This window comes from Loa loa, assembly GCF_000183805.2.
Source record: "Loa loa unplaced genomic scaffold supercont3.105, whole genome shotgun sequence".
Taxonomy (NCBI): Eukaryota; Metazoa; Nematoda; class Chromadorea; order Rhabditida; family Onchocercidae; genus Loa; species Loa loa.
In genome coordinates this window covers 166,409-192,558 of record NW_018108285.1, presented here as the reverse complement: position 1 = coordinate 192,558, position 26,150 = coordinate 166,409, and the positions used below count along the sequence as shown (strand labels likewise).

At 34.9% G+C, this 26,150-nt stretch overlaps 2 protein-coding genes across 2 annotated transcripts; both read left to right on the top strand.

Annotated features, from left to right (window-relative positions):
• Nucleotides 1-2,928: 2,928 nt before the first annotated feature.
• On the top strand, nt 2,929-15,677 carry LOAG_03946 (hypothetical protein; the record flags this gene model as incomplete). The annotated part of the gene is made up of 27 exons (XM_003139483.1): nt 2,929-3,154; nt 3,300-3,474; nt 3,756-4,155; nt 6,230-6,366; nt 6,733-6,816; nt 7,221-7,360; nt 7,689-7,820; nt 8,057-8,209; nt 8,363-8,519; nt 8,730-8,834; nt 9,010-9,158; nt 9,536-9,717; nt 9,789-9,928; nt 10,047-10,260; nt 10,661-10,808; nt 10,920-11,089; nt 11,436-11,559; nt 11,673-11,880; nt 12,033-12,203; nt 12,354-12,597; nt 12,882-13,141; nt 13,347-13,465; nt 13,560-13,692; nt 14,004-14,294; nt 14,751-14,945; nt 15,106-15,261; nt 15,435-15,677. Coding segments are annotated over 27 exons (4,856 nt in total), but the record flags the coding sequence as incomplete, so codon positions are not given.
• Nucleotides 15,678-18,021: 2,344 nt separating this feature from the next.
• LOAG_03945 (hypothetical protein) lies at nt 18,022-24,860 on the top strand (the record flags this gene model as incomplete). Its single annotated transcript, XM_003139482.2, has 11 exons — nt 18,022-18,024; nt 18,835-19,002; nt 20,087-20,260; nt 20,835-21,005; nt 21,364-21,561; nt 22,276-22,414; nt 22,706-22,892; nt 23,238-23,374; nt 23,739-23,830; nt 23,943-24,047; nt 24,527-24,860. 11 exons carry the CDS (start codon nt 18,022-18,024, stop codon nt 24,644-24,646), a joined length of 1,494 nt encoding a protein of 497 aa, XP_003139530.1. The 3' UTR covers nt 24,647-24,860.
• Nucleotides 24,861-26,150: the final 1,290 nt, after the last annotated feature.

Below are 26,150 nucleotides of genomic sequence, written 5' to 3'. Positions count from 1 at the left end.
AACAACAACAACAACAACAACAACAACAACAACAACAACAACAACAACAACAACAACAACAACAACAACAACAACAACAACAACAGCAACAACAGCAACAGCAGCAGCAACAACAACAGCAATAACAGCGGCAACAACAACAACAGTAACAACAATAACAACAGGAACAATAGCAGTTGCGACAACAACGACAACGATAGCAGTATATATTTTCAGAAATCTGAATATTTTGTTGCTGTTGTTTTTGCGCTAGCTGTTTTATTCAGTTCATTGTATCTACGAGGGTTACCTTCTACAAAAGTACTTCAGTTACGCAGTCGTCTAATTGCTGCCGCTGTTACAGGTAATTTCTTTAAATTTATTATATCCAATGAATCCTTAATTTATATATAAACGTGATATAACTTCATTTCTTTCTGGTATAAAGTTTTGTCTTCTTCTCCTATTTATTTGCAAAAAATTAAAATTTCACAAATCAGAATTTGATATATTTGTAAGATATAAAGTGCTGATCTTCGGATTTGAGTGCAATAATGTGACGGTTAGTATTACAAACCATCCAGACCACATCTTTAGACAGTGCGGTCGGAAATAATGCTGTAAAGTCCAAAAAAAAGAAAAGGAAAAAAACAAAAGCTTGAAGATAGTCTGTTTTACTTTTTAAATAAATGCCATTTCTTTTGTTACTTCTACAGTTTTCCATACTTTATCGCCATGACCAGTGAAATTCGATGGAGTAATCTGATGTGATCAGATGTCTGATAGTTGAATATTGATCTTTTGAGAAAGGGACAAAAAAACAGTCCTTTAATTAATTAATTTAATTCACATGTTTGCTTAAGCTATCGGAAGTAACACTTCATTTTTGCAATGAAACCTTCATTTGTTTATTGATCGATTGGAATATAATTTTTGAATTTTAGTGGGCCAAATTTATGATATTTCATAAAATAATGGATAAAGGGGACACTACAAATAGAATTTGCGGTAAATAAAAAGTAAGCTGCAACTTTCATTAAAATTTCAAATTTTACCAAACTTAATTTTTCTATCGTTTTCTATCGTACTTTTTTGCGCTGAATTTGAAAAGTCCAAGATATAGTTGAGCCAAGAGAGAAAAAGAGATATCCTGGTATTTAATTGGAGAACGCAAAAAATTCTTACGTCGTTCATATGAGTTAACACGGTCGATTTTAGCATAATGAAACCAATTTCATTCATTCATTCATTCTTTCATTTTTTTTTTAAATATATTAATGATTGATAGAGGAATGTGTGTAAAGGATTGATACGTATAGTTGCAGCTGTTGAATGTCCTTCCATTTTACTTCTTATATGGATTTTTATCATATTAGCATCGGCGGTAACCTTTTTTCTCTTTTTCGATTGACACTTTTTATGTTTATTAATCAATCTTCAATTCCATTCAGTTCTTCTCTTAATAGTAATACTTTTTCTTTTTGAATAAACTTTTTCTATCACATCCTTTCTAACAGTTGAAAAAACTACAAGCATATTTGTGTTGGCTCTTTTTATAAATGGTTTTTTTTATTTTTTCCTTCTCATTACCATTTACATTCATCACTGCAAATGATTGCGACCAAACTGTAGAAATGGTAAGCCGTGACTTTTTTTTTTTGCGTAACGATCCTGGAAAGCTTCATATATTTTAAATTTTAATAAATTATACTAACATGTTCGAGTTTGTTCCTTTTACTTCGTTCTGTCAAAAATGTCTTAACCGTTTTTTGTTTTCTAAATTCTCAAGCTATTTCAAAATATTTTATGGGCTTAATGACAAGCTGATCCGAAATGATGCGGAAAATATCAATAGTGCATTTAGTGGAGAAATCATCCAAATTCAAAAAAAAAACAAAAAAACAAAAAAAGAAAGAAGCAAAATGAGGAAGGAATGAAGATTTTTTTGCAGACAAGAAGGCGCTACTTTTCGAACAGAATTTTATTTACCTTTCGGCTGCTTTCGTCCACTTCAATTTTCACTGTTTGCTGAGATCCGAAATATGAGGGATATTTTCTTCTGTCTTACCCTTCGTGACAGTTTTCTTCAAAATTTTTTCCGATTACTTTTTTGTTTTACACTGTCATCAATTTCTCGGGAATATTTTCATTTTTTTTTTCCTCATAGAATATGCACTAAATGATTACTTGATCCTGTGGTCTCGTTTAGTTTAAATATTCCCTGCGATACTTTCAATCTTTTCTTAAAGTTTTGTCACAGATTCTATTTCGATGTGTACGCATGATATTAAGAAAAGCACTGCAATAAAGTACAATGAGAAATTTAATTGGACACTTTACATGTCTAAAGTTTTAAATCTATGAGTCTGAAAAGTCCTAAAAATTTTAAAATTTACGAAACATACAGACAATCGGTGGTGCCGAAATCCGGAATTCTAGAGATAGAAAAGTTTGGCATAGAGGTGAAAAAGATTAAAGGAATTGATCTGCATAGCATTCTTTTCAATAATTACCTTGATATTTGATGGAGTCGGGTCAATTTGCCTGGATCATTTGAGTGTCCAGTAATACTGTAACAAATGTTTTACTGTCCTGCACTATATGAACTTTGCAAGCTTATCATCTTAAAATTAACAAAAAAATGATTGGTTTGATTTCTTTTTTCTTTTCTAAACAGGCATTATAATTTCGACTTACTACCTCTGAAAATATGAATATTGACATTTAGATCTGAATTTAAATAATCTAAATATCACTGATAATAATTTGCCAGTGATGCATCCTTCGTGTGCAAACTGTAGCAGTTGTTGAATAACGGTGTGATAAGATGTTTTAGGTATTTTTATAAATTTGTCATAGATCGTAGATCTGAATTTCCCATGAAATTTTTCTTTGTAAGCTGCAAATAAAAAAATATTAAAATAATCGGGAAACAGAGATGTATCACAGATGCAAAGTTGCGAGATGGAGAAGTATGGCACATCAATCGACATCAGACAAGACGACGGCGTTCTACAGGGAGCGATGCCAAGTGGCATGGGGTACGTGGATTGGCACGAGATTGTGGCTTCACGTGCTACTTCCGATTACGCCAGGACACCGGTGATCGAATACCCAAAAGTGAACTGCATATACATCTCATGCGCTGGAAGCAGTTACCCCAACCCAATAACAAGTTCGTTTTTACTTCATGCTTCTCATGCTTCTCAATCCCCGGATAAGTAACAGATGCCACGAAATCAAGCACGAGATCGCGCAATTTAAAATCTTTTTTTTTCCAAATTTTATTGTGTTTAACTTACTGTTGACAAAAAATTCAGATCACTGCCGATGTTGGAGAACAATCGGATTCGACCGATTGTACAATTTATGGATTCGCTGGACACGACGCATGCACGAATGTCCAGATTCGTACCCGATTGTCTCTACAGCGCTCATGTTAAAGGTGCTACTGAGTCCTCGATTGTCAATTTGTGTGACGACAGCGGCGGATTGGTAATCATGTTTTTAATCTCCTGTTTCGTATCACTATCACAACGAGTGCCATGATCAGTTAACTGTCCTGCTTATTTTATGATAAGCGATTAACTAAGCGATAATCCTACCTGCTAGATAACAGTAATGAATTTCACTGAAAATATTCAATCATGTGCAACTGTAGTGCATTCTCAAGTCTATGACATTTCAACTTACCGGTTTTATCAATTAACATTTGATGTAAATTGTTTCGTTCATTTTTTGATTTACAAAAATATGAAAATTACAATTATTTGCAGTTTGGTACTCTGGCACTGCCGGACGGAACGTATCTCATAGAGCCAGTAAAGGACGATCAGATGCTAAGCAAACCATCATCGTCCAGGGCCCATATCGTGTACAAATCCCGATCTCATTCATTCCACAAATATGGTTTTTCCAGTTCTTCTTCACCCATTATTGCTACTACTCCTCTTACTACTACTGCTACTATTACTACTACTACTACTGCTACTACTCCTACCACTATTTCTGCTAATTCATATCCAACAAGTAATCATAGAAGTAATAATAATAACTCAGGCAACGACGTTCAAATTCATAACTACACTGCCTATCGCATTAGCAACGACAATGCCAATTACGATAATAACACTGCCCAATACACGACCATATTTGATCCAAATATCAATATCACCGGTATAATTTTTTTTTCACTTATTCAAAACTTTTCAACTTATACAATGAGTTTTTATCTTAAATTCTGACCTTTATTTCCATCTGCGGCATCGAAATCGTTCCGCAAACTGACCATCTCAAAAATAATTTTGACTACAAAGATACTAAGAGCACAGCTGAACGTAAAAATCTGACAAACCTGAATATACTTCTTGAAAATATTTCTTACCTCTTGAAAAAATCATTGGAATTACTCGGATATCAGTGTAGCGGTTTCAATACTTCCATTTACAAAATGTGTTATATTCACAGCAGTTGCAAATTAAAGATTCTTAAAACATCTTCAAAAGCAAAAAGGAAGATCTTTTCCTGTATCATTAAAGTCGGAGAGGAAAGAAAAATTAGGAATCGATTCAAAATGGTATTCCGGCATTTGGACGATTCATCACTTCAGATGTCAACATTCCTCATCATAATGCAAGGCGTATCTTACGAAGAGTCGTTAATAATTGATGTTATATTAGACTTATTAGCGAAATGCTTGTGCCTAGTGGTGCTTTAAGCTACTTTGTTGAATCACTGGTTAATCTAATGTTCAGAAAAGAAAAAAAAAATTTAACGGTTGTCACGCAAAGATATATGGAGTGCAGAAATGCAGGATTTTCTTTCATCAAACATTTCAAATGAGATCAAATACGTATAGATGGTATACTATTGAGGATATACAACTATGTTTAGTTAATTAATAGATTAATTTCTATAAAATTTATACATTAGGCATATAGAATAAGATAGTTTTTCCCCTTAAAGCTCGTTGGGAGATGATAAAAAAAAAAGAAAGAAAAGATTACGGTTTTATTTCTATCATTTTGTTGGAACGAATTTTATGTACTCAGAGGAAATTTGAAGAAAATGTTTTTCTTCTATTTCCAATTCAAAAATTGGAATAAGAAAGGAATTTATCTTTCGTTCGTCTGTATGAGTTCAGGATTTCAATCACGATCTACTAGTTGTTGTGTAAAGGTTTTCACAAAATGTTTTATATCAAAGAATCAAAACAACTTTGAGAACTGCTTCATGTAAATCAGACACCTCATGACCCATTCATTACACTAAAGTCCGGAAAAATATAATGGAGAGGGGGAACTTTTGCTAATTTCCTCATGGAGAGCATTGCCAGAATCCAGTGAATTAGTTCAAGAGTAAATCATTTCTCTGAATTTCAGTAACCAAAACAAATAGAGTTATTTGTTGCACCCAGAACCATCTTGATTGGGTATTCTATAAGGGCAGACGTAATTTTGAAAAATTGGAGAAATTGTAAATGATGAAGACGCGAAGGTGGAAAGAACTTTCAAGAACGCTAGAAAAATGGGTAGGAGCTCGTGCGAGAATGTACCTAAGTGTCCAAATTGTGGTTTCCTGTTAATTATCAAATGATCGGAGAGAAGGATTTTAAATCAAGTGTTCGTGAACCTTCAACTGCTATAAACAAAAGCTTTTAAACCTGATGTAATAAGACTTACCAAATCTTTTCAGATAAGTAAATAGAGTCAGATAATACGTTTCTCATAATCTACTATTTAAATTATTTTCTTTGCAGTGAGGAAAATGGGCTTCCTCCTGATATTGAGCAAATCAGATAATGGATAACTGGTGATCTTGAATGGACGATAGGGCTAGGGTTTCTACCTAAAGATCATATAGGATAGATAGTACAGAATTTTCTCGAGGTAATTAGAAATCGAATTGTCAGTTGTTCGACCTATCAGCAAACTGGCTGATAAACTAAATTAAATGAAAACTGATGCAGAAAATGCAAAAAAGAAAAAAAAAGAAAGAAAATTAAAGATTCAATCTTGGATCTTTTTTCAATCGGAAATGTTTTGAGCAGAAGATTTTGTCAAAAGCATTTTCTAAATGCTAAAAGCAACAAATGACTACAAACAAATTTGGAAAGAGAATTATTTAAAACGCTTGATGCTCGAGAAGGCTCTTTGGTTCGAATATATTACTAGTTGCAAACTGATAGCTTTAGCTGATGAGTTAATTAGTAAGGTTAAACTGGGGAAAGCATGTACTGTTGTTGTTTCAGATAGCTGGTTTGTCCGATCTCGTCGTTCGGCCAATTCCTGGGACCATTATGTTGAGGTGCTTGTTGTTGCGGATAATAAAATGCTTCTCTATCATCAAAATAATCTTGAAAATTATGTGCTTACACTTTTTTCGACGGTTTGTTTCTTCCTCCCATTTAATAGCGTAGATTGTCCAACAGTTAATCACCTAATCCCCAAAATATTAAATATGATCAATAAATAAAGAGAAAACTCGTCTGACTGTATTTTTCCAATCAGTTTAAAGAAGGTGTGAAAAAAATTTTTAACTATCTCTTTTTGTGATTGAGTTTCAATAGCCTCATTGAACCTCCATCATTGTTTCCCTTTCTCAGTATCTTCGTTAAGGAAAGTTGGAGGACAACTGGGCAGAACAATTTTTAAATACTATTTGCAACTATCTTTTTACCGCGTATAAATCTCAACGAACATTTGAACATTTTGATGTGACATTTTCGAGAAATTTTTCCATCCCATATTTCAGGTAGCTTCCATTTATCGACATCCAAGTTTACACGCTGCAATAAACATTATCGTAACACGTTTAATCGTTTTGAAACATGAAGCGGTTCGTTTTGTCTACTTAATGAAAAAAAAAAAAAGTGCACATTTCAATTATTACACTTTTGGCAACATTTTGCATAAGGAAATTATGGTGCTGCCGTGTTGTTGCACTATCCATTTACTCAATCCATATCAGGAAATGGATAGGGTTGTTCAATTGGAATGTTCCTATTCACTTTATCAGTTCGTAGACCAATTTCAAGGTGTAAATTACCAGTATACCCTAAATTTCATCTGCTAGTTCTTTTCAGAATAGATATGTCTTGCAGTGTCAGATACTAAGGCGGAAAGATCACTACTTATATTAGTAGATCAGTATTTAATCAAATTGCTGTAAATCATTGTAAATAAGTGATGAAATTATTGCACTAAATTAAGTAAGTACACTATGAAGTGATTGTATTCTAGGCTGGGCCACATATTAGTGATAATGCGCAAGATACGTTGCAACAATTTTGTCGCTGGCAAGAAACGTACAATGACAAGAACGATGACGCTCCAAATCATCATGATGTAGCCATTCTGCTCACACGACATGATATATGCAGGTTAAAATTTTCGAAATTACAAATCTCTAGGAAAAATTGAAATTCACTTCACTGTAGATACGAACTCATTTTATAATGAATGCATTACAGTTGCCTGTTTCATTACTATCTGGAAATTACTCGAATTTAACAAATACCGAATACAATCGTTCTAGCTTCTTTCATCAACTTGCACACATTGACTTCTCGGATGCAAGTCAAGCAGCCATATCTCCTCTTCCCATCCTCATCCTAGATATCACTGATTAAGAAGAAAAGCTTGATGTTTATGGTGATGTGTTAATTTGATACGTAAATGAAGACTATTTGTACCTAATTTGAATGATAGGGCACCAGGAAAATGTGACACACTTGGTCTCGCCGAGCTGGGCACTATGTGTGACTCGTTACGAAGCTGTGCAATTATCGAAGATAACGGCTTATCAGCTGCATTCACGATCACTCACGAATTAGGCCATATGTACGTTCTATATTTGTCTCTTTTTACAGATCATTTACATTATATTTACAAATCAAGGAATTAGAATACTTTAATACTTGACCTCAATTACCAGATGGATGGTATGTTGCTTACTCCTGAAAGTGGTTTCAGTCAGGAAGTTGTCGTTAGGGTTGGGGTGAGTCTAAATGATGTCATTTAATTAATAAAGTAAATACAATTAATTGCGTCATCACCGCATGAATGCATAATTTTAGTTTCAATATTCCACATGATGATGAACGAAAGTGTGGTCGCTACATGGCCCTAAACAAACACAATTACCATATTATGGCACCAACACTCGAATATAATACACATCCTTGGTCGTGGAGTCCATGTAGTGCTGCTATGCTGGCGAAGTTTCTCGAGTTAATCTTCATTTAATTTACTTTTTAATTTACGAAAGCCAAAACAATTCGTTCTGAAATTAAGTTATTTGAAGTCTTTTACTATAATTCCGTTTTATAAACTGTTCATTTTACAATGTTAATATGAGCACGGTTTTATGCTTTTTTTTTTAGCGCGAATCGAGCTCAGACTCAATGTATTTTGGATCAGCCGATCGAACGTCGCTATTATGATCGAATGTTTGAAGATCCGGCACCTGGAGCAATGTTTTCTGCTAATCAACAATGCCAGTTTGTATTTGGGCCATCGGCTGAATTATGCCCTTACATGGTAGCTGCTTACCTGATTTCAAACTTTGGATAATTCATTTCATATAGTTACTCCTGAATTTATAAAAGTCATCCCTAAGTGTTGTGGTGTAATTGGAACTAAAACTGCTAGAATTATAACGTTTTCTTTTTTATTAGTTCCAGTAATATCATCACTACCATTCCGTTTGTTTCCAAGTTCAGGAAAATTTAATGGTTTTTTTGTTTTCAGCCAGCATGTCGTAGGTTATGGTGCGCTACATATTATGGATATCAGATGGGTTGTAGAACGCAACATATGCCTTGGGCTGATGGTACACCTTGTGGTGATAATCAGGTTAGTATTACCAATATATTTATTACTTATAATGCTCAATTATATTATTCGATTTCTAAAACGATTATCCGCCATAACAAATTTAAATGTTATCAAACAATTTAAATTTAAATGAAGCTAATCATGATACTTATATTCATTAGCATTACTGCTATATACGATGCTCTTATTATAGTGGTGTCACCGTGGTGAATGTGTAGGTATGGCTCCTCAACAACGAGCTAAACTGGATGGTTCGTGGGGTGAATGGAAAAATTGGGGCGATTGCTCCAGAACTTGTGGTGGAGGTATACAGAAAGCCTTACGTGATTGCGATAATCCAAGGTTCTGTTACTGACTTTCATTCACAGTCATTCTTTTCTATCACTATAAAGAAATTAGGATATTATGGTGAAAGCTGCTGTTGATCTCTTTTCAACCACTTAAGGTTATATGGACTATAAGTGGGTAAGAAGAGATCAGCAGTAGCTCTCGATTTTTTTTTTCTTGAATTAGTTTTTATGGATACTGACGCTCAGTACCTCACAGTTCTTTCGTGTGTTTACAATGTTTTTGAATGCTTTTTTTTACTGAAGAGTCTATAGCTATGAGATAAGGGATTTTCATTCAGTTTCGGACATTTTTAATTGAACATCTTTCGAAAATGAGATAAACTAGGATTTAAAAAGTGATGATAAATGACATAAAAAGTTTGCTTACAGACCTAGCAATGGTGGAAAATACTGTATTGGGCAAAGAGAACGTTATCGACCATGTAATATCCAAGATTGTCCATGGGATACACCTGGTTTCCGAGAAGTACAGTGTTCGGAATTTGATAATCAGGATGTTGGAATTCATGGGGTCCCTCCCAAATCACGTTGGTTACCCAAATATACCGGAGGTTCGTTACTCTTTGTTAGTTCATTCAGTGTTGATTTGGCAATGATGTGTCACTAACGCATTTTATTTCAGTAAGCGACAACGAAAGATGTAAACTATATTGCCGTATTAGCGGCTCTGCTGCATTCTACTTGCTTAAGGATAAAGTTCTGGATGGCACTCCGTGCTACCGGCATGGGGATGATATGTGCATCGATGGCACTTGTCATAAGGTTCCTGATCTTTCTCGATATAAGTTTGGAAAAATTTCTAAGGTATTATGAACACGTGATGTTTTAAAATATTTTCAGGTTGAACGAGGTACTTTAGGCTCAAATAAAAGAATTTCAGGCTGGTTGCGACCATCGTTTGGGTTCAGAAATGCGACGTGATAAATGTGGGATTTGTGGTGGTGACGGAAGCACATGTCGGGTTGTATCAGGTAACTACAACGAACGTGGATCATTTGGCTACAACGAAGTTTTGAAAATACCTGCAGGTTCAGCAAATATCGAGATAACACAACATGGATATCGCAACCAAAAAGAAGACGATAACTATCTTGGTAATTGATCCATGAGAGTATTTCACCAGCATAACCTGATCTTCCATTACTGCGTATTTCTTTGATAATGGGTTGATCACATACTCGACTTACCATCAGAACCAAATATCTAACCATTTTAGTTAATTCACTCATTAAGTTATCAGTCGCTTATGCAATCATCCACTTATTGGGTTCTACCACTTTTTCTCTTGAAGAAAATATTGCGTTAAGGAGAATCTACCTAACTGTTACCATTCTCTCTCTGCAGACTCATTGCAAGTATTACATGAACATGAAATCTATGAAGTTTTAAAGTATAATAAGAGCTTTTATGTTGAACAATTATCAATGAAACTTTCTTGTAAGAATATTGATAGTTTTTATACTTGTTACTGCATAAGAGTAATACATGTTATAGCTTTGCGAAATGCCAATGGAGAATTTCTGCTTAATGGTCATTATCAAGTATCAGTTTTCCGACAACAAATTTCCATACAGGACACGGTATTGGAATATTCTGGAAGTGATCATGTGGTTGAACGAATAAATGGCACTGGACCTATACGGTTAGTTTGTAATAGTTTGTAAACCACTTTTTTCGTTCTTTTTTTTTCTTTTTTTTTGTTCTTTAGCAAAAAGAAATGAGAGAATTGGTTATTTCACGTTAATGTTTCTAGGACTGATATTTATCTTCATGTATTGTCGGTTGGAAATTTATACCCTCCAGATATACATTATGAATTTATGGTACCAGCACAAAATGTAGGATTTGGATATGAAACATCAGTGACAAATTACTACTGGCGTATTAGTGAACGTTGGTCAGAATGTTCCTCATTATGTCAAGGTTGTCTCCTTGCAAATATCTTTTTGTCTAATTTTATAGACTTCTGGTTGCGATCATAAATTGCATCTGAATCCTGACGCACGTCAACAGAACTTTACTCTTGACGTTCGTTATGATATTCGCACTGTCACGAAAGAGGAATCTTAGTAATATCTTCCTGTAAGAAAGTAACGTACCATTTCTCGTTTATCGATCTTAATCTCCTGCTTACTTTGATTCTGATGTAATGCTAGTTTTTAGTACCTGCTTCATAATTACAATAAAAAATCTTTCAACAAAGTATCGAATTTTGATATATTCTCCAATGATTTTGGAATGTCTTTCCAATTTTTTCTCTTAATTTAAGGTCAGCAAAAACAAGAGCTTATTTGTGTTGATGCAATATCAAGTCGGAGCGTAAGTGACAATTTGTGTGTATCTCATCGTCCGCCAACTGAAACACGAATGTGCAATATTGATTGCACCATCAAGTATCATTTTCACTTGCCCTTCTATGCTATGCATAAGGGTGTAATTTCTTTTAAATGATATCCTGATGTGTTGATAATAAAAAGATATACATATATCATGGGGTTGACTACAGGTGGCGTGTAATGCCGATCGGACAGTGCAATGCAACTTGTGGACGTGGTGAAAAACGCCAAAAAAGCGAATGCATTCGAAGTTACGTAGATGGACGTGAAACCGTTATTTCTGATTTACAATGTCATGAATTAAAGAAACCGAGTGACCATGCACAATGTTACGTGGATTGCTCAGGGCGGAAGTGGACATACACGGAATGGACACCGGTATGAATCATGTTTGAAGTTGTGAGGAACCGAATGATGATAATAGTGTGCATAAATCTGAAATGAGAAAGAATTTCAACATGCTTTAAAGATATACTACGATTCATTGGATGCATTTCTTAATACAGAAAGTCATACTCAACATTTTGCAGTGTTCTGAATCATGTGGCATATCTGGTATCAGTCGTCGACAAGCTTACTGTAGCGACCATGCAAATCGACGCTTGGATGATCGTGCTTGTGAGCAAGCAATTAAGGATAAGACGGAGAAGGAGTGCAATCGAATGCCATGTCCCAAATGGGTCTATGGTGCATGGTCTGAAGTATACTAATTTCTATTCCTTATTGGTTGAGTAATTTGAACAAAATAAGATCTTATCGTATTATAGCTTTCAAAGATGTATTGCCGCTCAGTTACAGTTCAATTTGCATCTGATATTGCTGAGGTAGTATAAATCGAGGGACTGTTGCAGTGTTCTCGATCGTGCGATGGAGGTGTCAAGATACGCCATGCATCGTGCCAAGATGCGGCAGGTCGTGAAGTACACTTGACGATGTGCAACGGCAAAGAAAAGCATGACTGGCAGAAGTGCAATGAGCAAATCTGTACGCAGTGGAGATTTGGCGCATGGGGCAGTTGTTCGGTGAGTTGTGGTGATGGTATCGAAACACGTGATGCGGTTTGCACCGATCTGAATGGCAGACATCTCGACCAAAGTGAGTTTCAGTTCAATTTTCCTAAAAAAAGAAGTGATTCGTGTGAATGCCGAACAGTTTGCAGCAGTAGCCAAGGTCACTTCATCCTCGCACTGTGAGGGTTGTGCTATAAAGGTTGCTTCCCACACATGATAATTTTTCTACAGAAAAAACTATGACTAAATCGGAAAGTTGGGAAATTACGAACCGAAATATTGTGGGTTCTATATGCATTCCTTTCCTTTATGGTCGAAGTTGTTGAGAGAAAATGAAGTTTTCTAGCTTGCTAATTAGCACATGTTGAGGTTTGTGTGACCGTCGCGAACGAATTGTACAAAAGCCATGTCATCGCACGGTATGTCCCAGTTGGCGTCTTGGATTATGGAGTGCGTGCTCGGTGTCATGTCTTGATGGTTGGAAAACTCGGCATGTGTCTTGTGTTGATGCTAATAGAAATGAGGTATCCGATGAGCAGTGCTTGAGACAGGGTGAAGCTCGACCCCAAAGTCATCAACCGTGTAATCAAGGGCCATGTCCATTTTGGCGGACATCCGATTGGACTAAGGTTCCTGTTCTTTTTTGAGACTTTTCTGTTCCGCACTGAAAATATCAAACATATTTATACTAGTCAAACATATTTGTACATATTTGTACTAGTCACTTCTTAGTTCTCATTATCATTCTATAAACTTCCCTCTTTTCTTTTCCGCACCTAAATTTTCTTCACCTTGTCAATTAACTAAGAATAAAAGAGTGGAAAACTCTTTCAGTGTTCGGTATCATGTGGTGTCGGTGTAAGGGCAAGGAACGTTGAATGCATATATCGAGATCAGGTTGTTGACGGTTCATTATGCAGTGACACTCATGTAGCAAAAGTTGAGCGGTGTAGGTAAGTAGTTAAACTGTTCCTTGGTACTTCACCCTGTCTGAAGAAATTCTCAGGTGTCTCTGAATTATTGTCTTCAGGAGTTCTTATATTATAGCTTACTGCCATGCGCTAAATGGAAAGTACTTCCATGGTCGCACTGCTCTGTAACTTGTGGTACTGGTCAACAAATTCGCACAATACAATGTTTACGAGGAAAATCTATTGTTCATGAAAGTGAATGCGATATAGTAAGCATATCCTTTCCATAACACCAACTAGTGAGGATTGAGGATAACAAATGTTTGTCTAGATCATTTTTGCAGAAAGGATCTCTCATATATTTTGATATTTTACTTCCATTTTGATGAAAAATCAGGCTTATGTATTTCCCGGATTGTTCTTTGTGCCTCATTTTCGTAATAATACAATTGTATTCAGAACCCCTTGGCTTTTTATATCTCTTTCCGTGCTGTGGGGATCAGTTGCGTTGTCAACAATTCTTTGCATATGAGGGAGGGTTAAGGAGAATCAGTAATAAGCAAAAACAAACTGATTACAGGCAATGCGCCCAAAAACAGAAAAAATCTGTGAGCGTGACAATTGCGAAGTATTTGCACAAAATGTGATCGAGAGTACAGTAAGTGATCAACCAAAAATTCGATGGGCTATTGGGCCATGGTCTGATTGCTCGCGAACATGCGGAAATGGAACACAGCGTCGTCTTGTAGTATGTCGTGATCATGTTCGTGACCTTACCGACACATATTGTCAGCATCTGGAACCCATTGAAACCTACCGATATTGCCAGGTTAAGCCATGTGCGCAATGGACTGTTGGACCGTGGAAATCGGTACATTCTGATTTGTTCTCTTTTTTTACAATCTTGTGAAAGAAAATATCAAATAAATCGATTCATGCAGGGTCACACTTCCTTTTTTAATTATGATTACCCTACAGAGTGTTGTAATAATGTTTTGAGATGGTAAATGAAGCTGAGCATCTCATATTATATCATCCATCATCAAACACTATTCCATATAACTTCTCGTTTCTGCAGGAAAACTCTACTGATAAGTACCATCAGCGAATTTGACTACTTTTGATGATTTAGTGAGGAGTTTGAAGCTATATTAACCCTTATTGTTTTATAGTAGACCATAAGATATTCCAAGGTATTGCTAAGCCCTTTATAAGAACTTATAGCAAAGAGTAATGCAAATGATCTTTTCCTGAAAAGTAAAGAGTCGAGACAGAATCAATGTTGTATGAATCTTTCGAATAAAAACTTCAAAAAATGGGAATTTAGTGCTCAGTTACTTGTGGCGTACATGCAACAACAGATCGTCGCGTAAGCTGCGAATCGACGGAAGGTAATGAGCAAGTACGGGAAACAGACTGTGATTTAACAATTCGTCCGCAATCAATCAGATCGTGTAACTTGAATCCATGTCCATTGGGAGAACCACCTCTTGGGTCTTGGATTACTAAAGACTGGGAAAAGGTTTGTATTGTTTAGATACATGAAACAGTTCTTTATATTGACTATGCATTGAATCTTTGGGAGTCTTCCGATATCAACCTTCACTCCGTGTCTTTTAATTCATCAGTTACCAATAGCTTTTGATAATAATGTGCTGTTTAATTACGGCTAGAATTTTTAGTGTCCAGTTTCGTGTGGAGGTGGTTGGCGCAGACGTCTGGTTACATGTAATACTAGATTTTGTAACGAAGAAGAAAAACCGGTTCAATTTGAGCGTTGTAATCAGCAAGAGTGTGTCAAAATGTCCAACGTCTGGCAGATGTCACCTTGGTCACATGTATGTCTCTTTCAATTCGAAGTTAAATGTTGCAATTTTTTAAAGAAATTACCTGTCCGGAAAAGGAGTAACGATGGTAGTCGTTTAAAATAATTATCAACAATAAGCATATCTTATATCAAGCAAATAAATCGTTTTCTTCTTTTTCATTTCGGATAACGAACAAATTTCAGTGTCCAGTGACATGTGGTGGTGGTACACAGAAACGTACAGTTTGGTGTGAAGATGGAAAAACACGTGAAAGGGTACAAGATGCGGAATGTTTAGTCCCTGAAAAACCATCCAGTGTTCGAGAGTGTAATAAGGTCAAATGCCAAACAACATCGATGACAAATGAATACTATCACTGGTATGCAGGAAAATGGAGTCCGGTACGTACAAGTAGACGTAGATATCATAGAATACGTGGGAAATAATATATTCCTGTTTCAGTGAAGTTTTTTTTTTGCTTCTTTGTTTTTCATTTGCTCGCTCCGCTTACAATATTTGTTTTGTCTTGTCATTTTCGGTCTGTAAATGTCTCTCCATAACCAGTGCTTGTTGAATACGACAAATGAAGTTATATACGTACAAGTACATCACGTTGCGTGCTCTCACCTTTATCGTCTGTCACTTCCACTGCTCATTCAAATGAACGGCTACGAGTTCGAACTTACTCACGCGTGCTTTATGCAGTATGACGTCCAGTATACGTTGAAGTGTTGTTGTCTGATACCTTAACAACAGCGAAAATCACTAATATGATCAGTCGTTTTGTGTTACAGCAATCACCCAACTGCCATTTTCGTTCTATTTTTTTTTTCTTATTTTCCACATCTGCACAAACTATCCTTGAATTATGCATCGTTGAACATTCATCCGTATATACGACAGCAAGGCAGGCAAAGATTCGCAGCCTATTAAAACAGAAAATAGAACGAATCCATGATTTTCTCTTTCCATAATTCTATTTTCGAATTCATGATTCATTCTATTTTCTCTTTTAATTGACACTGGCTATATTTCATCTTAGCTTTCATATCTTAGCTTTTAGTCTTTCTAAAAGCTTCCGTATTACTGACTATATTTCTATTGCATTGCTTTCAACATCGGCGCAGATGTCTCTTTGAATGGAAAAAGTTAATGAAGACGGAACATTTTTGTTAGCTCATATTTTTTGATAAATCTTATGCCAAGATCAAAATCTGCATATTGATTAGGCATTTTCTCTTTTCAATAAGGATGATTGATGTATTTTCTATTGACATTTTAATCAGAATATTGTCGATATCGTGAAATAATTTTGTATAAGATAGAATAAAATAGTCTTCCTGAGACTATCATTCATATTCCGATATTTGCTTTCTATGAATCACTCAGTTCTGCTTTCCAGTTTTTTGAATCATCTGCCATTTTACTGCCACTTTGTTCAGGCTTTTATTGTCTACCGCTTTATCAGTCTGTCTTCTGCCGCTTCATCAATGATAAGTGATGTATGACTGTTTTGACACTGCCTTTGGGAGTATGTCACAATTTCCATAAAATTCCTAACGCATGTTTGCTTCATTTGATAAATTAAAAATAAAAGAGTTGTACATGAGCTTTCTTTAAATTAGCAATTGGAGATCGATAAGACCAAAGATACATATCATCTAATTAAGTAAGTTGTCAAAATTGTACCTAATAACACTGATCATTACCAGTGTCATGCTCTCATTATTACTTGTCTTTTTTTTGGCAACAACAAAATGCAGTATAAACATGAGCATACAGTATGATATGCTGTATAAACTTCTTATATTGACTACAATGCTGAATAATTTATCAGCAGGATAATTTTTATTGATCAATAATCATTTCCATTCCATTTAGCGCGGTGCTACTGATTATCGGAAAAATTTTCTTTTAGGCGAAAGATTAGAAACAATGGTGCTCATAGCTTTGTTTCAACAGCCATTCTGAAAAGCATTGTATTTTCTGTCCGCTATTTTTGTATTTGTTGTCTCCTGCACTACAACTTCACCCAACTTTATTTCAGAGGTAAAGTTGGGTGTCAGAAGCGCTGCTTTATTTATTTAGATCTTATAGCCAAGCTAAAGAGTATCAATACTTTTTCAATTTTTATTCCAGAAAAATTTGTTCATTTAGGAGCTCGATACTAATCCTTAGTGTTTTGCCATATTAATATCTCATAAAGAGTTTAGCATAGGACAAATAAGTAAAACTCTCCCGGGGTTTCATAATGTTACTTTACTTGTGACAATGACAAATAAAGTAATCCTAATCTAATAATCACATTCTAATGCTATTTGTTATGGAAATTTGCGTGCTTTGTAAAACAATACTGTGATTCTTTTATTCTTTTTTATTTTTTCTTTTCATGAATGGTCTTTTACTCAATTGTATCACTAGCTTTCCCGTATTTCATATTATTCAATTTTATTTATTTAATATTTGTTAGTGCATGTTACTTTCTCTTTTCTGTTCTGAACAAAATTTTCTCTATTTCTTAAAAAAGAACCAAGCGATATTTGCTTGTTAATACTTTTACAAAATGACGTTATTTCGAAATTCGCTAAGATATAAAAAATTATTCGTTCTTCGATGGCTTGTTTTTGCACTCATCTTCCTGAATTTTAGATCGAGCAGGTAGATAAATATTCCAGTTATCCATTTATCAGACCTATGTGGAAGATTTTAGATTCGACAGTATAAAAAGACAAAAAAAAATCTCAAAAATTTTTGTGCGCTCGGCAGATGATTCCTCACATGATAAGACAAATGGTAAGACTTGCATTTATCAGGACTATCGATTTATCGTAGTTACAATTCGCAAAAAAGGAAAAGTCTGCTAACTTAATTACTATAAAAAGCTTCAACTTACGTAATTACTTAGCTTGAGGTTCAATGTTGCTGGATTTTCTGGATGGAAGTAATCTATAATGTTGTGTGTCATTTGTGCATGGCTTCATCGTTTATGTAAATATATCTTTCGAATCCTCGTAATATTTGCTGTGGTTTTGTTGGTTTTTCTATTATATTACTATGTTCTTTTGGCTTGTGTGGTTGTGTTTATTATCGATTGTGATCTAACCAATGTGTGTTCTCCATTCTTTTATATCTGGATATGAATTCCTGGATTACCAGCCTGAAACTTCTGGAATTTCTAGTATTCAGTTTGTTCCATCTCGAGAATTAGGATGAAAATCTACTAATTTTAACTCGTTTACCTTGCTTGCTGTTTGTGCTTTGAGATGCAGTATATTTCAAGTCTACGTATTTACTTTCCCACTTAATTTTCGAAAAAGCATCCATTTGGATAAGCGTAGCATCAAATAATATTGTTTGGTAATATCCTGAATAACATTCGCTTCCATGCGCATTTGTTTAATGAGCTTTTCAGTCTGGCTTATTTTATTCCCATCCCAACTTACCTGGCCTATAATCATGCTTACCTATAATCATTGTCCAGAAAGTAACCTAAACGTGATTTAAATTTAAACGGCATGCTCTTGAATTATTGCGGCTAATTTTGTTTTTGTTTTTTTTTGGTTTCTTCCTCTAAGCATCCATAGTTTTGCTTTTGCATTTCAGTGTTCGACAACTTGCGGGCGTGGTGTTCGTAAACGTATTGTGTCATGTGTCAATTCACATAGTCATTCAATAGCATCTAAATATTGTGATCCGGCAAAGCGGCCAATTGATTCCCATCGCTGTCGAATGACGCACTGTCCACGATGGAAGACTGGGAAATGGTCAATGGTGAGTGAATGATGTTAAGAAGTATACTTCTTAAATATATTAGAATGTGATATCTTGTCATGAAGTTCGGAGTATACTTGTTAGCTGTGCTCGAAGGTGTCGTCCAAGAGTGCTAGATTATATCTGGAATATGTGGTTATTGGAATACTTAACGAAACTATTCAGCCAATTAGAGATCCAGAGTACTCGAAGCACAGATTACCATTCCATCGATTTCTGTATTCCACAAAATCCGTCCGTCCATACAAATATATTTTCGTGGCAATTTATATTATAAAAAAAAAAGAGGAAAAAACGCTTTACGAATAAATGATCAAGTCGGTATTAATGTGGATTGGGTCGGATACACTGCTTTTCAACACCAACTTTGATGTTTACTTATTCAGAATCCAGTAACTTTGCGCTGATCAAATCTGATAACTTCAAAAGTTTTTTGATCAAATCCATCTCGTTCAGAAGTCAAAAGAGTTACCTGGTTGCTCTTATTGATGCTTACAAAAAATTCCTGTTTGCAAATAGCAAAAGGAAGCCTGGAAGAATAGTTGCGAAAGAGAAGGTCATTCTTTCAAAGGAATTACTATGGATAGTATGGCTGTTCAAGTAGTCGGGATAAGATCAACTAAAAGATGCAGTTAGTCGGAAGTATAGCTGTCTTTGGCACATAATTGCATGTGTAATTTTGGCTCTCAAAAATCAATTTTTTTGTCTTGGCTGTTGCTGTTGCTGTTCTCATCTAAAGGAACAGAAATTGAACATTTGTTTAATAATCAGGACAAGAGTAGCAAAGGTATTTAACAGGATTGGTTCCTTCACTACCATTGTGTAGTTTTTTTCTTCTGCAGAAAGTAAGGTCCAGACCTAAGATTATTATGTTGCACATTGCCATTAATGAAATAACAGCACCAGTAACTCTGATGAATTTTACTAATGCTCCTTTGAGGCGCAATTTCCTTCAAATTTGGGCTTCTCATATATGTCGTCAATGTGAAAGTTGACATTTAGTTCCAACGACCGTCAATGCGTGTAAGTAATCTTGACATTCTTTTATAGATTTATTGTGTTCATATCGTGTCGTTATTTGCAGTGCTCGGTGACATGTGGTAAAGGAGTTCGCACACGTGAGGTGATGTGTCAGAAAGGTCGGCGAACCCATTTGCCGGATATGGAATGTGCAAAGTTGCCAAAGCCATTGGAAAATTCAATGTGCATGACAATGTCTTGTCCTGCATATCACTGGGCAGCTACCCCATGGTCTAAGGTTGGGAATATTTACCCATATTCTTCTTCATATCCCTCCTACACTATAAAATCTCGCATATACATTTTGTGGCAATCAAGGAAAAATTAGAGAAATTTTGTGTGCGCGCCTATTTTGCGCAATATTCTGAATGAAAGAAGAAGCGCTGGCAACTAGAAAGGTGCAAAGTATTTGTACGAGAATGTAAAGATTTGGAGGATAAATTTAGAAATCAGTGGGCAACGAATATATAAATATGATAGAAGTGAAAAAAAAAGTAGCAAGATTCATTAAGTTTCATTTCTGCATTCATCTCATGTCTATTACACACACAAAAAAAAAAACTACGTCCGTGAAATATGACATTAAGGCAGTGGGATAGAGCTGAGAAGTGCATAAGTATGAAGCGAACTTAGGCTGCTTGTTAAGTTCAGCGTTCGTGCACATCTAATGCGCTAATTTAGCAGTAAATGATGATATGCATTGAAGTCAAAAGTGGACAAACATCTCTTAATGTCTAAGGAACCTTTCCTTACTTTTCTTAGCTTTCATTTGAATGGTCTAAATCGTAACATTACATATACCTTAAATTTAGTGTACTGACCCGTGCAAGAAGTCTGATCAACATCGTCGTGTTTACTGCGTTAGCAATTTGGGTAAACGTGCAGCACCGAAAATGTGCAGTAATGAAACTGCACCAGAAATGACGCGTCCGTGTCCTGTTACTGACTGTCTCTATCACTGGGTGCCTGGTCCTTGGAGTACGGTATGGCCTTTGCGTTCTTTTAATTATAGAATTTTTCAGTAAGCTATTAAATGAAAGGAATGGAGAGAGCGGAAAAGAAAGGTGAATTAAGGTGAGAAAAGAAATTGATTGTTGTTTTTATCAACACATTTCTGTGTAATGGATCAATCTGAAGTGAATATCATTTTCGTACGTAACACTGAACAGTTAACTGGCTACTTTACGTAAATGTTATAATAAGTTGACAGCAATAGTTCGGCACTTGAGTTACTGAATGATAGGTCAGTACTGGTGATGTTACAACAATGATAATTTCTCGTTTGATACCACGGATGTCATTTTCAAGAGCACCATTTTGAAAATTCATTCATTTTTTCAGTGTTCTAAAACGTGTGATACGGGATTTCAATTTCGTCGGATTGAATGCCGTGTGCGTAGTCAAAATCATAGTTCCAGCGCAGAGCCGAACGTACAATCGAGAATGTGTAATGGATTAACTCGGCCATCAGTTAGTAAAGAATGTGCAATGAATCCTTGCGATGCTAAATATCGCTGGTCTGTTGGGCCTTGGTCACAGGTAATCATTGTCTCTTCATTCATTTCTGCTTATAGCACTTTTTGTCTATTAATAACGGAATGTTTTCTATTTTTGTACGCAATTTCCTTTCCACTAAATAATATCCTTTCATAATGATGTAAACAACTCCTAAACACTTTGTTAGTCGTTATCACTTGGTGATTCTGCAAAAACTGCCTCGGATACCAACTACAATGCACTTTCCTGCGGCATAACTGCATGCTAAGCATTACCCTACTATAAGTTGTGATTTCAGCAGCTAAAGTGTTTAATTTCACCTACCTATCACCCTAGGCCATCTAACTGACAGTAAATTTATATCTGCTATTAGTTCGCCAAATCTTGTTTTGCCATGTTTCGACATTGTTCAAGCTCACTGTCTGAAATTACCAGGTCGAATGAGGTTGTAGGAGTGCATTGCTCAGTTTATAAATTATTTAAATTATTTACAATAACACTAATTAGTTCTTAGTTTATGAAATAAAAATTCAGTTGCTGAATTGTCTTTTTGAATACCATAATTTAAGATGCAAAGTGTCGCATTGCATCTCATTACGTTATTCTGCATCTTCTAAAATTCTGAAAAGTTTTTTTTCGCAACAATAAGCACTTCTTGTATCAAAATAACATCATGTCAAAGGTATATATCAAAGTCATTCAATGTAGGTATCAAAGTCATTCAAATACTTTTTTCCTACAATCAGTAAGTTGCAGTGCTCGACAAGTTGTGGTCCAGGCTATCGGAGACGTCGTGTGCGATGCTTGGATAGGGACGGCCGACGGGTATCACGAGATCTTTGTGATCAAAGTCCAGATAGACCGAAAAGGCGGGAAAGTTGTTTCCTGAGAAATTGTAAGTATTAAGAACATTATTTATACATTAGCATCATGAGTTCACTTACAAGCATAAAGACATCACATAGACAAGGATGTAAAACGTTGTTTGAAAGTGCAAAATCTATTTGAGTGCAAAATCCTACGATTATTCGCTGCACTTTGTGGATTTTGAATTATGTTAGCAATTTTTAGGGTATGCTGCTGTGAATAGTTATGAAGTGGGTCTAAGTTAAAACTTGTCAATTACATGATAGCTTGGAAGTGTTATTAACTTTTGCAAATATCTAAGGTTAATAATATATTACAGGCTTACCAGGTGATTGTGCAGAACTGAAAGCGTACTTTACGCTGGAGAACACCGTCGATGGCAATTATACCGTTCTGGTAGCCGGTTTTCGCATTACCGTTTATTGTCACCTAATGAATGAAACGCTACCAAAAACGTACATCAATCTCAATAGCGAAACTAATTTTGCAGAAATTTACGGGAAAAGGTAATATCAGTCAAAATTTTTATGTATGGATTGATGCTGAAAGTTCTTCTGAATGATGCATTAGAATATTTGCATTGTTTCAATGCAAGTGTGGTTAAAATGTTAACTTTTTTAAAGATCCATCTTTTTCTAGTTTTTGGAACCAAAAAGCTTGCATCACATCTAACGTCTAGTCTTGGTAACGTGATTTACTACATTAAAGGACCGAATAGTTTTAGTATTTTAGTTGTTTCTGATTACAAATCTTATCTGAAACATCTCTTCTAGTTATCAGCAAAATAAAGAGGCGTAGATATACAATACAATTCTCTAGATGTAATAATTTGATGTTTTATTTTCATTTAGACTGTTGTATCCATTTACGTGTCCTCATAACGGACAACGTAACGATACATGCATGTGCACGGATGATGGAAGTGCAAGTGCTGGCTTCTCAAGTTTTTCAAAAGTTCGTGTCGATCTTCACAACATGAAAATAAACAGTGAGTTGTTTTTTTATGATCTAATGAATTACCATATTTTATTATTCTGTTTCAATACTGTTAATTGAAACGGAATGATAATGTAAAATAATTTATGGTTTTTCTGACCTCAAAGTAATAGGTGAAATGTTGTTTTTTTTACGTCTTTTTATTTTCTTTTTTTGTAATTGGAGTCCTGAAACTTGGAAATTTGATCAAGTTGGATGCTTATTTCGACAATTAAAATAGCTGTATATCAACATGACTTAGAATAAGCGAGACTTAATGTTCATAGAGGACATCTTTATCATGGATCAAAAGTCAAAGAAGGGTTAATAAAAAGGAAGTATTGAGGATGAACATACTTCAAAGTGATTTATTGCAGTTCACGATCACACATTCGCAACAACATCACATGGTGAAGAAGTAGCATTTGCAACAGCTGGTGATTGTTACAGCGCTGTTGATTGCCCACAGGTTTCGCTTTTTAGACTCCGTAATGAAGACCAGTAGATTTTTCTTAATATTTTGTTGTTAAAATTTTCATGGCAACTGTTCTGAAATTGAAAAGCTTTCATTATTTTTTCAGGGTCGATTCGGTATCGATTTAAGAGGAACGGGTCTCCGAGTGATGGACGACCTCCGGTGGGTTGATCAAGGACACCGTACAAGTTCGAGAATTGAGCGTTCTGATGTATGTTTACTTTCTTTTGACAAATCCAAAATGTATAAGGAATACTTGGAAGTATTCTCGAACGTGACCATAATATTTAGTCTTACGGACTGTTCCACAGTACAATCTTGCATCAGCTACTGCTGATGTTAATAAGGCATTGATAAGAAATGTCGGATAATATGTACTATTGAAAATGATGAAAAAGCTGAGAATTGTGTGTGGATTTAAAAGGTCCCAACATTATTTTCATAAAAGAAGATTGATAAATTTGTTCAGGAAACATCAGAACGATGATGAGATTTATCATTTAAATTAAATTCCATGGAAATTATGAATAGTCTTGTAAATGTATGGGAATAATTGAAGTGTTATTAAATGAAGCATATATCCATGTAGATTTTTCACAACAGTTTTTCCTTGCACTAACTAAAATTTTTGTTAGGATTGTTAAGAATATTGTCATTTATTACTTTATGAATAGATATTATGTGCTGCAGAATAATGCACGAATATTTGGACGTTGTGGTGGTTACTGCGGTCAGTGTAGTCCGGATAAGTTTAAAGGTTTGGTAATAGAAATTGATCATAAACAGAATCCGAGTATCGGTGTAGGATGAAAAAGATGCTAAAGGCAGTCAACAGTATTATCATGCGATCATGTGACAGTTTATGGATCATAGGATGACGACCAAAAAAAAAGTGAAAGCAGGTGAAGATTCACTGATGTATTGCGGAAACTTCGTGTACACCATGAAAAGGACTTCATATGGAAGAATTTGTTTTATTTGATGTCCCTCTCAATAACGCTTCATGTAATTCATACACACTTCGTGCATAAACTAATTAGTATTAAAGAAAGAAAAAAAGATTATCAATGAATTTAGAGAAAAAAAAGTAGTAGTAGTCATCTTAGTGTATGCAATGCTTTAAAATTACATGAAAGTAGCATTTGCTTATTCATTTCTATTTTGCATTCAATTTATAATGGGAGTCTCCACATATGCCTATAATTCCATTCCTCTCATCGTTTTCGGCTTAATGCCTCTCTATAATTATATCTCATAATATCCAGGAAGTCATCTGTGTGGTACTCAAAAATTTAGGTGCGCATTTTTGTATTCTTATTTGTTTTTACTTTTTAGTCTTTATTGTTGAAAAAACAGATTAGGGATGAATTCGCTACAAATTAGAGACTATTTACTATGTTCGTTTTTCATCTTCAATATAGAAGGTAAATTTTGAAAAAAAAAATTTTGAAACCAATATTTCCAGAAGGGGTGAAACATTTTGTTTGTTCGGGAGAATTTAGATTTATTTGATTCTATAATTCAGATTATGAGCTATTATATGCGAAATAATGGAGCGAGCATTCTCGGCACTTCTCTCCCTTGATGTAAGTGACCGTACTTTAGCACTCTGTTTGCTAGCTTTAATCTCCAAACAACGGTTTGGAACAGTTTTAGGATATTTTATTGATTTAATTTTGCTTTAAACTTTCGCCTTCATTATTTAAATCGTACCAAACAGCATATCTTCGTATCTTTGCGACCTGCTACACCTGATACTTTTTTCCGGAAACGTCAAGTTTGGAATCCATCAAGTTTCTTGAGATCAATGCTTGAAATTTGTTGGAATTTGGGATTTGTTGAAATTTTGTTGGAATTTAGAATTTGTTTAGCACAAGGCTTTATAACAGGTTGCTGCGACCTTCACTGCCTATACGCTGTATGGTATCTGGATTGTTTATTCGTGATTGTTTCGATTTACTTGTATACACTTTTTTTTTTATTTATTGCCTTGAAGATGGACAAAGTACGAAGATATCGCTTCTCCACATACGATTCTTATTAACATATGTTGACGTATTTTTATAGTATGCAGAAAAAATTGTCAATCTGCTGCTCGAAGAATGTGTTTTTGGTCCATCTTCACTCTTTTTTGTTTTTATTATTTATTCATTACTATTATTGTTAATAATTATTATTATTATTTATCACTATTATTTTTATTACTATTATTATTATTATTATTATTATTATTATTATTATTATTATTATTATTATTATTATTATTATTATTATTATTATTATTATTATTATTATTATTATTATTATTATTATT